The sequence below is a fragment of the Dermacentor albipictus genome, chromosome 1, assembly GCF_038994185.2.
Source record: "Dermacentor albipictus isolate Rhodes 1998 colony chromosome 1, USDA_Dalb.pri_finalv2, whole genome shotgun sequence".
In the NCBI taxonomy this organism is placed as follows: Eukaryota; Metazoa; Arthropoda; class Arachnida; order Ixodida; family Ixodidae; genus Dermacentor; species Dermacentor albipictus.
In genome coordinates this window covers 474,190,339-474,204,756 of record NC_091821.1, presented here as the reverse complement: position 1 = coordinate 474,204,756, position 14,418 = coordinate 474,190,339, and the positions used below count along the sequence as shown (strand labels likewise).

At 50.3% G+C, this 14,418-nt stretch overlaps 1 protein-coding gene across 1 annotated transcript in view; it reads left to right on the top strand.

Annotated features, from left to right (window-relative positions):
• Positions 1-14,418, top strand: part of LOC135908893 (uncharacterized) — a 517,064-nt gene that overhangs the window by 62,622 nt on the left and 440,024 nt on the right. Inside the window, exons 2-3 of the mRNA XM_065440732.2 lie at positions 709-1,151; positions 1,815-2,767. Of these exons, the coding sequence (XP_065296804.2) occupies positions 709-1,151; positions 1,815-2,767 (1,396 nt within the window). The remainder of the gene's footprint in view (positions 1-708; positions 1,152-1,814; positions 2,768-14,418) is intronic.

Genomic DNA, 14,418 nt, shown 5'->3' with positions numbered 1-14,418 from the left:
CTCGCGTTCGCGTTCATTCTCACGTCCGTGACGCTCACACCTAAGAGTAAGTTCTTGAAGCTCATGCTTCCGTTCATTCTCGCGTTCTTCACGCTGACGCTCACTCCTAAGCTCACGACGCTCTCGCAAACGTACACGACGCGCACGCTCCCGTGGCGTGCGCGTCGTGTTCCATATCAGCTATCAGCTATCAGCTATCAGATATGGAGCTTATAAACAGCTCCATATCTAACAGTGTGTGTGTGTGTGTGTGTGTGTGTGTGTGTACTACCATTTTCCTGCATCTTGATGTTACACTTCTCATTTTCCGCTCCATCAAACATTGCACGGTCCTTAGTTCCTTCTGAGGTTTCTTCGTTCTACCTCCGATCTTATCCTTTTTCGTCCCAGATTATTGACATGCTGCAGTTTGGGACTTGGAGTGCCTGCCGCAAGTTCTGCTACTCATTTTTATTTGTCTGCAGATGTCCTCCTCATTATCCGAGTCTCCTATGCATACATGGCCTAGACTAATGCATTTCTGCACTGCTCCAGGAGCCTACCTACAAAACACGAACTCCTTTTTCATCTCCAGGCTATTGAACCTTTGTAGTTTTCGACACATTAATCTTTACTCCGTACTTAGGTAATGCGTGTGAGCCCTTCCGTGAACAACAGTTCAAAAGCACGTGTCGTGATTTTTATAGCCCTCTCCGTAAAAACACGCAGGCACAATGGAGCGGAGTCAACGTCCTTCCAGCGCCAACGATCCGCACAGTGCTGCTCTCTCCGACTACACTGCCCCTGGCGGCGGCCATGGTTACGCTCTTCGTATCCGTGGCCGCTCTGGGACACCAGGCTGACGGCCACAATGGAGACCTCGTGATGGACGTCTACTTCGGCGACGACGAACAGCAGACGAAGCCGCTGCGGCTGCGCCCGGCTCGCGTCGAACCTTACTGCTGGACGGCCGGCGTGACGTACACCTACCTGAGGGAGGGCATCTTCAGACCCATGGTGGCTGCCTGGTTCAGCGGCCACAATGGTTCCTGGGTCGCGGCGCACAAGGACTCTATCGGCGTCTACCGCAATCTCACGTCGGTACAAGACGTGTGGCTCCGCGGCTTGCTGGTCCTACCTCCAGATGTGGTTCCAACGCGCACGAATATCAGGTGAGCCTGCAGAAAGCGCAATGCTTCTGGCCGGTAGTCTATGAAGCGCACTATGCAAAGCTGCAGTTGGGGTCAGCTGGTTATGCACTGTACCGGGATAAACGCGCTGTTTTTCCCAAAACAGCGCATCAATCTGATACGCAGCAGTACGTCGCGCTGTAATACTCCGGTATAATTTGTGTGCGAGGGCATGCATGCCGTAATATATTCATAATGTCCTGGAGAGCCACCTTCGTTGGTGTGGATGATGGTTCTGTGCGCGCAAGAGTCAGTGGCCTCGTTGACTGCTACGCCGATGTGTGAGGGTGTACTACGTTCCACGGTGTGGAACATATTTGCAAAATATGTTCCACTTACTGAGTATAATTTACGTGGAAACCGATTAAGAGTATAGCCACTGAAAAACAATGGCAAAAAGCCCACCATGCGTAATTGTTTAACATGTCATGTACTATATCACTTCAATAACAGCATGCTTTTTAACAGTACTCTCAATGCACCTTTTCTGTAGAGGCAACCTACGTTCTAGTAATTGCAGCATGTGTTCGTAGGGAACTATAATCGCACTAAATTTAGTTAGCGAGTTTGTTGCGTCAACTGTCTGCACTGTGGCAGCCTAGCTAGCCCCAAATGCCCACGCTCGCCATTTCTTCATGTCACCAGGTGCGGCCTCCGGGAGGAAACTCGGCTGCCCGTCGGTTACACCGTTTCATACGCCGTCAGCAGAGTGGTCGCGAAGGACTGCCGACTCGAAAATGACGACACGCCTTCAGCGACGTGCGGCAGCCGAGAGTCGGTCCTACTCTTCAACTCTACGGGGGGTGCCGGTCACGAGATGGCGTATGTCTTCCAGGAACCCGGGACGTACCGCATCGCGGTGACGCTGCAGAACCCGCTCAGCGCAGCCACGGCGATGAAGACAGTCAGCGCGCTGGACGAAATTCGAGGACTGCGAGTGAACTTGAGCGCCCCCGACGTTGGCGGTGGCCGTCAACCTTTCGTCCTGGCGACCGGAAGCAACGTGACGCTCCTGGCTACGTACGCAACAGGAACCGACGTTCGCTGCTCGTGGCACGTCCTCCCTGCTTGCGGCTCCTGTCTCGTCGTGGCGCCTGCGGAAGGACTGCGGGACCCCGCGAAGACGTGCGTGGCGTGGTTCCTGTTTCCCGTCGCCGGCGCGTATTCAGTGACCGCGCAAGCCTGGAACGACCTGGGCCAGCGGCACGGAGCAAGCCAGACTGTCCCTGTGATTGCACAGGACAGGGTGAAAGGTCTGCGAGTGTGGACCCGTGGGCCTCGGTGGGTCGCGAAGGTGGGAGCGCGGTTTGTGATCGGGGTGGCTCTGGAAGAAGGCACGAACGCGACGGTCGCGTACCGGGTGCCGGGACAGCGGTGGACGCCAGTGCGACCTTCGCATTCCGGGCGCGGCGCTCGCAGTGCCTCGCTTCGCTTCGGCGAGGCGGGTCTCCAGCGCGTGCGAGTGCGCGCCGCCAACTTGGTGTCGATGGAACGCGCCGTCGTCACCGTGCGCGCCTTCAAGCGCCTGCCGAGGAGCCTCGTCCTCAGTGTGGTCAACTGCAGGGGTCACCGGGCTATGGCGGCTGTCTTCACCCGGGGTGAGTGCACCCTGTTCGTTTCCGTGCTCCTGTCTACAGGGAGGCGGCTGTTGCAGCTTGGGAACAAAGAAACATGAAAGCACGCGAGGACACAAACGAACGAACAAAGAAATTAGTCACCGAATAAATTAATAGCGGTATAAGAGTATAAAAATTGTCTAGAAAATTGTGTATTTGTACGAGTTCTTAATATATAATGCCAGCGCGTGACGGAGTTTAGAATCTCGCCTTTCACCGAGAGAAGCTGAGGAGCCAACGACTTTTTTTTAAAATGCATGAACGTCGCAGTGAATGTCTTGTCAACTTACCCTCAATGTCATAGAAAATGCAAATACAGATTAATAGCATGACATATGTCGCTGACATATGGAAACCGTTCTTCCTCGAGGTCAAGTGAACGTCTCTTTTCACTTGCCCTCGAGGAAGAACGGTTGCCGTATGTCAGTTGGGCCGTTAGCTAACGCAAGACGCAACCTGGGGCGCGATCTAGCCAATCGCGTGAGGCGAAATTGAACGAAAACTGAACGCGTGTTTCGAACAACGATCTCCGATCGTGCCCCTGAGGGCTGCAGGTATACACATATGTGTCTTGTGTAATATTTGTGCAGTAGTTATACTTAATCAGAAAAGGGCTTGTGCGTGATTTACTGTGACAGCCATTAATAGCTCTAGGATTTCTGCGGGAGCTTGTCTCTTTCGTAGTAGTACTTCTTGCGTTAACCAGTGGAGGATTGCTGCACATGGAAGAAGCAATACACATAAAGATATAAAGAAATTCAGTACGACCGTTTGTCGTTGCTGTCCCTGTTTCTTTTCGAGCTTACATAAGCAAACAGACAATGAACCCAGAGAAGGCACACGGTAGATTGATTGTTCTATTGAAATGTAGAATAAGGCAAAGGTAAATGATGATGGTCTAAAAGAAAACTTGGAGGACAGGGAAGCCGAACGCACGGTCGTTCCCGTTACGCGTGCGTTGCATTAGCAATTGCCATTTACCGCGGTGCCATCCTCCCGTCCATTTCCTTGAATGTATTTGCGTATGTGTCGTAGATGTAGCCCTGTCGAGTGTTAGCACGGTCTTTTGTTTGGCACATCGAAGGGTGTGGGTAACACAACTCAACACGACAGCAAATGAATAAACTAGGGACACCTTTCACTTATCAGCTGAATATTATTGAACTGTTAAGTCAGCGCCGCTCATATGGAGGCGAATGTGCAGCACACGTTCAGCCGCGGGCCTTACCTAGTTCCTTTCAAACCCTATTGCAAAACCCAATATCCGGTACGCAGTGCCATGCTGGATGCTAAGGCGCTGGGCAGGCGCTGCATACTGGGAGGCGCTAGACACTGGTGCGAAAAGCCGCTGTAGAGCGAGAACTACGTGGTGCCTGGCTGCCGTATACATTTATTTAAATACAGAAAGCATCAAAGAGAGTTTCAGTACAACTGAAAAAAAAAACCAGGACAAAGTAAAAATAATAATGCCGCCACCAGGGATCGATACTCCGTCCTACAGTTCCCAGGCCCAATACTTTACTACTGCGCCACGACAGTCTCGTTTTATTATTATTATTGCATGGAAAACAATACTGAAGAAATATTACAGAGCGGGCACAGCTACACATTTGAAACTCAGGAAAACACACACATGCGTCAAACAAGTGCATACATTCAGGCGGCGGTCCCTGCACAGCGTGCACACTTCTCACATAAGCGGCACTTTCGCGAAATAAGGTTTTCGCCCCGGCGATGACACAGTGTAGTTCTCCACAGGCTGTATAAACCAAGTACTATGAACACGTCGTAGCGAAAACCGCCCATAACCGTTTAATTTAACGGTAGAAACCTAATTGGCTGTGGAGCGTTGTCAATTACTTTTCTAAGCGTCCGTTGGAGAAGGCCGAAAAAGAATTGTGCCACCCCTACAATTGATGAAACAGTCATCGACGGTCTCGACACGTGGACACAGTTGACAGTTCGTTGATCACGGAACAAAGCAGCCCCTCAAATTTAACCAGGTTTTAACACAGAGTGTTTCGGTAGGCAATTTAAAGAAAAATGTTTTTACTCCACGACGCATACACATGTTGCGGTCCCGTCTATGACAACCTCATAAGGCCGACTTAAATAAGGTACACGATACAAAGGATCTGATAAAATGGAGTCCACCAGGGCTGCAGAAATTTCTTTTCGACTTGCAGTGAAAATGCACTCCAGGCTGAATCTAACCTTCAAGAAAAGAAATGAGTCAAAGACCTCCTTGAAAATGCCCCAATTAGCCTGTGGGACATGTATGGCATTCGATCACACTATTATATTAGGAAGATAATGATCTAATCACAGTTGCAACATTTCACGCAAAAACGGATGATCACCATCTCGAAAGAAAAAACAGGCGAGAAACAATTTGCCTGACGAAGAGATAGACTAAACCTAGACCACCACGTTCGAGGGGGAGGAACAGGTTGTCGCGCCGCATCGATTCACAAGCAGAGCTCCAAATAAATGTTGCAAATATGCGATGGCATTGCCTGAATGTGAAGTCGTGAGCAGAGCAGTACTTGCAGCACATACATTAGACGGGAAGCTAAGAACACGTTGCACACTTAAGCAAGACTAAACATCAACAAATTCCACCCTCGCTACGAATTCTTCAAGCTACATTAAGTTTTTCGAACTTCTCCGTTGTTATCTCTGTACTGGGAGAGAGGCACACCTAAATAGAGCAGATATTTTTTTCTATTGAATGCCTGCGTTATTGTGAAGACATTCTAGCCCATAGTCCAAACCGAAATTCTGAACTTTTTTCACAAAGTTAACGCTAGCACTAAAAGCTGCACAACAATTAATTGCAAGAGCAGTCTTTACACTCTTTTATCAGTGCGCCACGCCAGTAGATGACAAGTTGTGAGTAATTTGTCATGTCAAGACCTAGGCACAGTTTCTGTTTCACACAGACATGTCTCGCACATACATGGTAGATCCGCTATCGCCCCGCAACTAAAGCTTGCCCCTGTATCAGGAAGAAAAAAGTTGTCCGTATTCATTAGTATGGCTGGAAGTGATTTTCTATTGCGATTCATATTTTAACTTCGACATAAGTCCTAAGTGAACCAGCGATCCGGGACCCTGCATGAACTGTTACTGCCGATGTTCATAGCTGTTTCTTGTTCGCGCGAGGGATATGCAACATTATCTTAGTTCAATGATGCTTTGCAATCGACACGCCTGCGTATATTCACATATCTCCGTAGGCTGTGCGGCTGGCAGCCTTCGGCGACAGCACATATAAGCATGTTTAAAACACGTCATATCGGCAGTCATCGCTTCTTGTACTGACACTGTAGGCACGAAAAAATGGTTTATTTAGGAACAGATGTGAAAGTGGAAATATGGTGATTTATCCTTGTTGTACTTGTTGATTCCTGAGCCCAGACAGGCCGATAGCGTTTAGACGGACTCGGTGATATCGCTAGGCTTAAGCTTCGGTGAAAGGGAACCATCTCGGCACAGGTACCTGGCGAATGCTAAATTGTCTGTATTTGAGCCTTAGAACCGATAGCGTTTAGACGGACTCGGTGGTATCGCTAGGCCTAAGCTTCGGTGGAAGGGAACCATCTCGGCACAGGTACCTGGCGAATGCTAAATTGTCTGTATTTGAGCCTCAGAACCCTTCACCTATTATTTATTAGTACCCTAGGGAAAGTCCAAGAACACGAATCGCCTCATGTTTTTTATCGGTGCGATAATATCAATCAGCGGCAGGCTTCCTGGGGTCCGTTCGAACGCGTCTGAACGATTTCTGGGCTCCATGTCGACACCAGAACGCTTCAACAACGGCGACCACTCGCATTCATCGGTTGCATGCAAACTGCCAAAGATGAGGCGTTATCTGCGTTTGCTTAATTTCGTTGAAGAATATAGCTATCCCCCCAGTCAAAATGAAAATGCAAAAAACGAAAGTAAAAGGAGCGCAGTTTCCAGTACGAGCCAGCGATCTGCAGCGAGAACTATCGCGTTGGCAGTACAAACCAGTGCGCCCCGGCGTCATAGCAGTGAAACCAGCGTCTCCTCCAGTGTGACCCAGGTCTTAACCAGCGTGTCTCACCAGTGTCCCAGTGATTCCCAGCGAGCGCCAGCGACCCCAGTGCGATTCAGTGTCAAAAAATGCACTGGCTTCACACTGGAAGGCACTGGAAGACGCGAGTTTTTGAAGTAGATGAGTAGGCACGCAACTGGCCGTAAATCCCTCGCGTGCTACCTAATTGCACGAAGGGCACCAAAGTCGAGGCCCTCGCTATATTGTCGCCGTTGTAGTGACGGCGAACAACCACAGTGCCGCAACTCAAGTCACGAAACTAACTATTAATCAGAGAACTTATGCCCAGCAAGTAAGTAACGCTCGGCGCAATGATAGTGACGAGTACACTCGTCGATCGTCGAAGATCTGATGTGCAGATCTGACGCGTCGCCTATTTATACGATTTATTGAACTTTCCAGCGTAATCGCTGGTTGCTCGCGTGAGTTCTAGAACCTACACCGCTATTCGGCGTCGCGACGGTCCACGTATTTCCTCGTGTTGACGTTGGAAAGGGCCACACTAAGTCCAATTCAATCTGCTGCAACTGTTGACGAGGAGGTTCGATAGGCTGTACAGTAATCGCACTGGTCTTGTTGCTTGGTGAATTGCGTCGCTGACAGTCTCGGAAGGTCTTGACGTATTGAGCTACGTCGGCGGCGAGGCGCCGCCGGTAATACTTCTCCTGCATACTGGAGAGTGCGCGGGAGAAAGCCAGCTGCCCAGCGGTCGGGTCGTCATGCAGAGCGCGTAGAACTTCTGGCCGCAGTGCCGATGGCACTACGAGAAGGTAGGTGGTACAGACTGATGAGACGTTCTTCTTTACATGGACGTAGTTTCACCGGCGAAACAGAGAAAAGCCGCGCCTAAATACCCCTGGGACAAATTCGGTCTTCGCTTCGAAGAACTTCAGATATATTCATTGTTCAGGGTCTGCAAGCTGCTGTTGGGTGAAGTCGTCGGCGCTTATTGTCGCATGGTGAAGCCGAATACGATTGACCCTCATCGAAATAAGTGTAATGTAACACAAAAGCAATGACATCGTTCTAATGGGAAAGTCGACATTGAAAAGCCACCTGAAGAGCTCGAAGTGTTTGTGCGATTCGGTGGCTGCCTAGTAGTAGTAAAAAAACATTATTTATTGTTTAGTTACGTATACCCAGAGGGTGGATCCCCTACTCCAGGGTCCGATTTCCTGCGGCAATCTGGCTGGGTCGGTCGATCAGTTTCCTCTGGTCGTCAAGGGCTGTGCTGGAAAGAGCGACTTCCCACAGGCGGGGTGAGGGGTGTAATACCGGAAGTTGAGTGAGTGGTTTGGGTCATTCCCACGTGGAATGGTTGCTTAGCTATAAATTATTGTGTATGTCCTCGTCTTTCATGTTTGTGGGAACGTCTTTTTCCTAGTGCGCTACTTCACTAAAATGGTGGATCACCAACCATGCCTATTAAATAAGAACTGCATCTAAGAAGGAGATATGAATATTTTTTAATTGATATGTATGACTGAAAAAGGTTGCAAGCTCCTTGAAATTTGACCTTCAGCACTTGTAAGTCTTTGAATTCTCCTTGAGTTTTGCGTTTGGTGCTCCGTACGAACACTAGAAATGACAACGAGGTAATGTACAGTTAACAGCCGCTTGTCGATTTGTGCTGGGTTTTAGGCGTGACGCGGACTCGGAGAGCGACTGCCACTTTGCGTCAATCTCGGAGGCCGTAACGGACGCTGCTGTCGCGGACGAAGGCAACTTCGTGCCCATCGCGACGAAGTTGTTCTTGCAAGGACGGCCATTCCAAAGCCAGCTGCTGTCGTAATAAATAAGTTCAGAGCCGACAGAAGCTGTGAAGTCCAGTGACTGTTTCCTTTCTTTCTGTCTTTCTTTCTTCCTTCCTTTCTTTCTTTCTTTCTTTCTTTCTTTCTTTCTTTCTTTCTTTCTTTCTTTCTTTCTTTCTTTCTTTCTTTCTTTCTTTCTTTCTTTCTTTCTTCCTTTCTTTCTTTCTTTCTTTCTTTTTGCGACTCCTCGTTACCGCAACGAAAAATATTTGCAAGAATGCGGTGATTATGCCAGCGATATGCTCACGGACAGCAGGGGAAGGTACCCTTAGCACTCAACGTTCAACTTTAGTTTAGCGGCTCGTCGTATTGTCGGACCGAACGGAAAAGGCAGGCTGACGCTGCCGATCAGCCCAGATGGAAGCCGCGCCCGTTATTGACGTTTCTCGGCGCTGAGCTGTTGTCTCCCTCCGGTCGATTTCGAAGTTGGTCGACCGTCCTCTGAGTGAGTCGCGGACAAGCATTGGCGCCGCTGGACGAATTCCGTGGCGCGGAGTCGGGCCTGCCTCGGTTCACGTAACCGCGCAGCGTCTCTCGGCTGCACGTCTACCGGACGCCGCCGCGGTGTAGAAATGAGCCACGCGAGGAACCGACCGACCGGCGGGCCTGCTCGCAACGCGCAATATCTGCTTCGCCGAATGTGGCGACTTTTTTTGCCGTATCCACCTTCTTTGCCTCCTCACCAGCTTTCGCCCAAAAACGAAAGAGAAATGAACAAGAACAAGGAAGTTTAAAGGAAAAGTCCGCACACAAAACGTTCGCATTCGCACGCGGCTGCGCTCATGCACAGTCGCGCATGCGCCGTACAGTGGCGAATTTGACGCAGCACTGACTCGCCGCTGGCGAACAAATATTGCCCGCCTCCCCACGCCATCTCTCCCCCTCAGCAACCTCCGCGCTGTACCCGCCTCACATCTTCCCGTCGTAGGTCTCCCCTCAGCATTTCCTGCTTTGTTTCGGTGGGAGAAGAGGTGTCGGGGGGAAGGGGGGCGAACGTGAAAGGGAGAGGGCATTGAAGCGGCGTGCAGACGGACGAGCTGGCAGCGTATTTGCTCGCAATATAGTAGTGGAGGCGCTTTCGCAAATTTAAATGTATGCGCTGCGCGCGCCATCGGAGGCCTCGCGCGTGCGCGCCGGGGAATTGCGCGCCTCGGGGAAAAAAGAACGGTCTCTGAGCGACCGAGAGAGACGACGCAATATCGGACTCCCGACTACTGGCTGCGGCTGCTGGCACCGCATGGACCGCTGCGTCTGTGGTCTGACTTTAGAGGTTTATTTTTATCTTATTTTTTTGCCTCGCAGAAAGGCCCGGGGAGGCCCGAAGGAAAGGGAGACAGATGAGCATTTAAGATGATTTGGGGAAAAACAAAACAAAGTCAGGAAGAAAATGAGTTAGGGGGCCGGGATAGTCAATTATCTCAGTCGTTTCACTAGAAGCTCGCAGCATTGCGCAAGCTGAACCGGGTCTCGGTCAGTTGAGAGCAAAATTCACTGGCCTGTTCGACCACGTTTCCTTTTGTTATTTAGCAGTGGTGGGTCATTAGATACAAGGGTTAGCCGGGGCTTGGCAGCCGGTCAGTCGCATGTCGCTTTCGTGTTAGAACGAACGAATGAATTTCATCGATTCACAGTTTCCCTTACTCGCGCAAGGCCTCCTCGCTAGGCCTACTCTCCCAGGCTCTCCTCCCGAGGTCTCTCGTGCCAGATGTGTCATAGCCTGCACGACCCTGCACGCTTTTAGCGAGGGACTACGAGCCGACCCGTGGCGATGATCCGGCACGTCGCGCGCGCAGGTCCGTCACACCCCCTGTTCTCGCGCGTATATCGCGCTCGCTGTCCGTCGCGCGCCTCTTTAGCGACCGTCGTCGCCGGCCGGAAATTGGACGCGCTCTGCGCCGTTCCGCTCTCGCCGCCAGCGAGCGTCCAACATTTCTCTCTCTGTCTTTGGAGCATCGGAGGACGAGCAGCGGGCACGAAAATCGCTCTCGGCGCTCTCTGACGCCACCGGGAAGTAGTCTGCCAGGCGAGCGAGGGGTCCTTCGCCTCTGACTGCACCCAACGTTCCCCGGTGTCTTTTATTTTCCCGTCTTTCGCCCACTTTCGTCCGCCGCCGGCCGACCCGCAGAGAGTAGTCGGTGAGAAGGCGTCGAGGGGACCGGGTTGGAGCCCCCCCCTCCCATACCGGAGTGATGCAGGCGAGCGGTCCTCGCCGCGTGTTTGACCGGAAGAGAGCGAGTGCCGACACTAGAAGGCACCTCGGACGACGCCGTTTGCGTCGCTCGTACGTGCGCCGTTTACAGGGACGACTGAGTTTGCGTAGTGTGCGTGTGTGTGTGTGCACCGCCTGCATCTCAGAAGAGGCTGTGTCGTTCTTTGTTTGCCCTGCTGGGCGGCGAGGTGAAGGTCGTCGCAAATAAGGCGTCTGTCCGCGCTGTCGCGATGCTGTATCGAACCCGTTGACCCAACGATCTTATCGAGTCGGCCGTGAGCGCGCAAGAGGGATCGGCGGGACGGTGACGATATTTAGCTTGTCGATGGGAGGACTCGCCGTAATAGTCGGTGTGCGAAATCGGCCCTAAGCAGACACTAGAATTTCTTTTTCTGTTAGATGCAATAGAATTCATTGAAATCGCTTGAGAGGTATCCCGTCAACATGTTCTCTGCGTTCCGCATCTATTTCACCGCAGCTGTAGGTGTTGTGAGGATTGGGAGGTCAATCCCATCGCTCGTAATCAGTTGTCAAGATAGGAGTCAGGCATGAATTAGATGGTAGCTGGCCCATGCCGTCATCCAACGTATCCACGCTGAGGACGTTGTTGAAGGGAAGGACTGCTTCTAATCGGGAACGAGGAATATGGATTCATTTACAGTATCTACATAAGGACGTTCCAATTCATCACTCTAGCATGACTGCGAGAGAAAGTACACTGAGCAGCCACAAAACAACGATTTATAAACACTCGGTCCCCCCCTCGATCCCAAGGTGAGGGAAACGGCCGACCAGGCACCGTAGACGAGCCGCCTCTTTGCGCGAGGGATTACACACACACACACACACGCACTTCAGCACAGGTTCACGGTCCTCAACCGAGGTCAGATGGTCTTCGCAGAACTCGGGGCTGACGTCAGGAACGGTGCGTGGGAAGGGGCCTCGAACTACGTTCCCTCGGGGACACCCTTGTTCACAGCAGACCAGGTCGGCGGTGGCGAGTTCCGTTACAAAGCTTGGTTCGTCGAACTCATCTCGGCAATCCCGCGACGCAGAGTGGCGGACGCGGCGCATTGTCCAAGAAAAGTTGTCGCCGCTGTCGCAACTCGCTGGCAAAACTTGCACCTCAGCGGGCCGTTCTTAACAGCGCCTCCATGGTCCGGAAAATATCGACTGTCCAGCGCTGACAACCGTTGGGCAGGAAGAGAACGGCTGGTGGCGAGGGGCTGATGCCTTGGCTCGCCGCGAGAAAGACTGAAGAAGCTGTAAAAAATGGACGCAGCCTGAAATAAGTGGGCAGTAAATTGGCTTAGGACAAACCAAGATGTTTTCACTGGAAGATAAGCAGTGTAATATCATCAGCAATCTCGAAGGAATAATAAAAGCAGCGGTAGAATTCTATACTGATCTGTATGGTACCCAGACGATTTAGGAGAACTCCATTCGAAACAATAATGAACAGGATACAGAAACTCCTCCTATAGCTAATGCTGGGGCCAGAAGGGCCTTGCAAGACACGGAACGGGGAAAACCGGCAGGAGAAGATGGAATAACAGTCGATTTAATAAAGATGGAGGAGACATACTGCTTGAAAAACTGGCGGCTCTCTATACGAAGTGTATCGACTGCAAGGGTCCCAGAAAATTTGAAGAACGCAAGCGTTGTAGTAATCCACAATAAGGGAGACGTTGGAGAACTGAAAAATTGAAAAACTGAAAGGCCCATTAGCTTACTCTCAGTATTACATAAAATATTTACCAAAATAATCTCGAATAGAATAAGGGCAACACTGCACTTTAGTCAAGCAAGGGAACAGGCTGGCTTCAGGAAGGGATATTTTATAACGGATCACATCCATGTCATTAATCAGGTTATCGAGAAATTCGCAGAGTACAATAAGCCTCTCTATAGAGCTTTCATAGATTACGAAAAAGCATTTGTTTCAGTAGATATACCAGCAGTCATAGAGGCTTTTGGCAGTGAAGGAGTACAGACAGCCTACGTAAATACTTTGGAAGATACGTACAGATTCCACAGCCACCTCAATTATACACAAGAAAAGTAGGAAGATACCTATAAAGAAAGGAGTCAGACAAGGAAACACAATCTCTCCAATGCTATTCACGGCGTGCTTGGAAGAAGTATTCAAGCTATTAAACTGGGAAAGCTTAGGAGTAAGGATCGATGGCGAGTATCTCAGCAACCTTCGGTTTGCCGATGACATTGTCCTGTCCAGCAACACTGCACACGAGTTAGAACAAATGGTTGAGGACCGTAACAGGGAGAATGTATGAGTGGGGTTGAAGATTAATATGCAGAAGACAAAGATAATGATGAATAACTGGGCAAGGGAACAAGTGTTTAGGATCGCTAGTCAGCCTCTAGAGTCTGTGAAGGAGTACGTTTACCTAGGTCACCTAATCACAAGGAAGCCTAACCATGAGAAGGAGATTCACAGAAGAATAAAAATGGGTTGGATCGCATACGGCAGACATTGCCAAATCGTGACTGGAAGCTTACCATTATCATTGAAAAGGACGGGGCACAATCAGTGCATATTACCAGTGCTGATATATGGGGCAGAGACATGGAGGCTGACAAGCTTGAGAGCAAGTTAAGCACCGCGCAAAGAGCGATGGAGTGAAGATTGCTAGGCTTAACTTTAAGAGACAGAAAGAGAGCGGTTTCGATCAGAGAGCAAACGGGTATAGACGATATTCTAATTGACATTAAGAAAAAAAATGCCACTGGGCAGGTCATGTAATGCACAGATAAGATAACCGTTGGACCATTAGGGTGACAGAATGGGTACCAAGAGAAGGGGAAGCGCAGTAGAGGACGGCAGAAGACTAGGTGGTGCGACGAAATTAGGAAATTTACGGGCGCTAGCTGGAATCGGTTGGCGCAGTACTCGGTTGGCGGTGGACATAAAAGATGATGATGATGATGGTGGGGAAGGTGATGATGATGTCGCTTCGTGGCGTTACGATCACGATGAGCTGCTGCGCCTTCGGACGTCAAAATACATTCCGCGAAGGCAAAAACCTCTTCGCGATACCGTACGGTAAGCGCGTCGGGTCAAGAGAGTCGTTGGTTCAGCGAATTAGGAGGGAGAATTCCACACCAACATCCTCAACACGACTATGCGAGGTAACTTGCGAGTCCCTCATAGTACAGTACGTGTCGAGGCTTGCATAGTTCGCTACAGGCCACAGCGTAGTAGATATGACACAGTTGACTGATCATGTTGCCATTTGTGTGCACCATCTAACACAGTTCCTGCGCGGCGTGTACTTTGTTTATATAGGCAGTACGTGGTCTTATCTGGTGCGCTTAATGGCTACGTACGCCAACAGGCTTGTATTCGGGACACGCGAAGCTTCCTGCGAGAACTTGAATACGACGAAACTTTTAAGATTCAGCACAGTTCTGTTGACAACATTTGACGCTTGAGCGTGAAAAGTGATCTTAGCAAAGCAGTTCTTTACCTTTTGGGGTTACTTGCTTTCGTGACAGCGAATAACTTTGT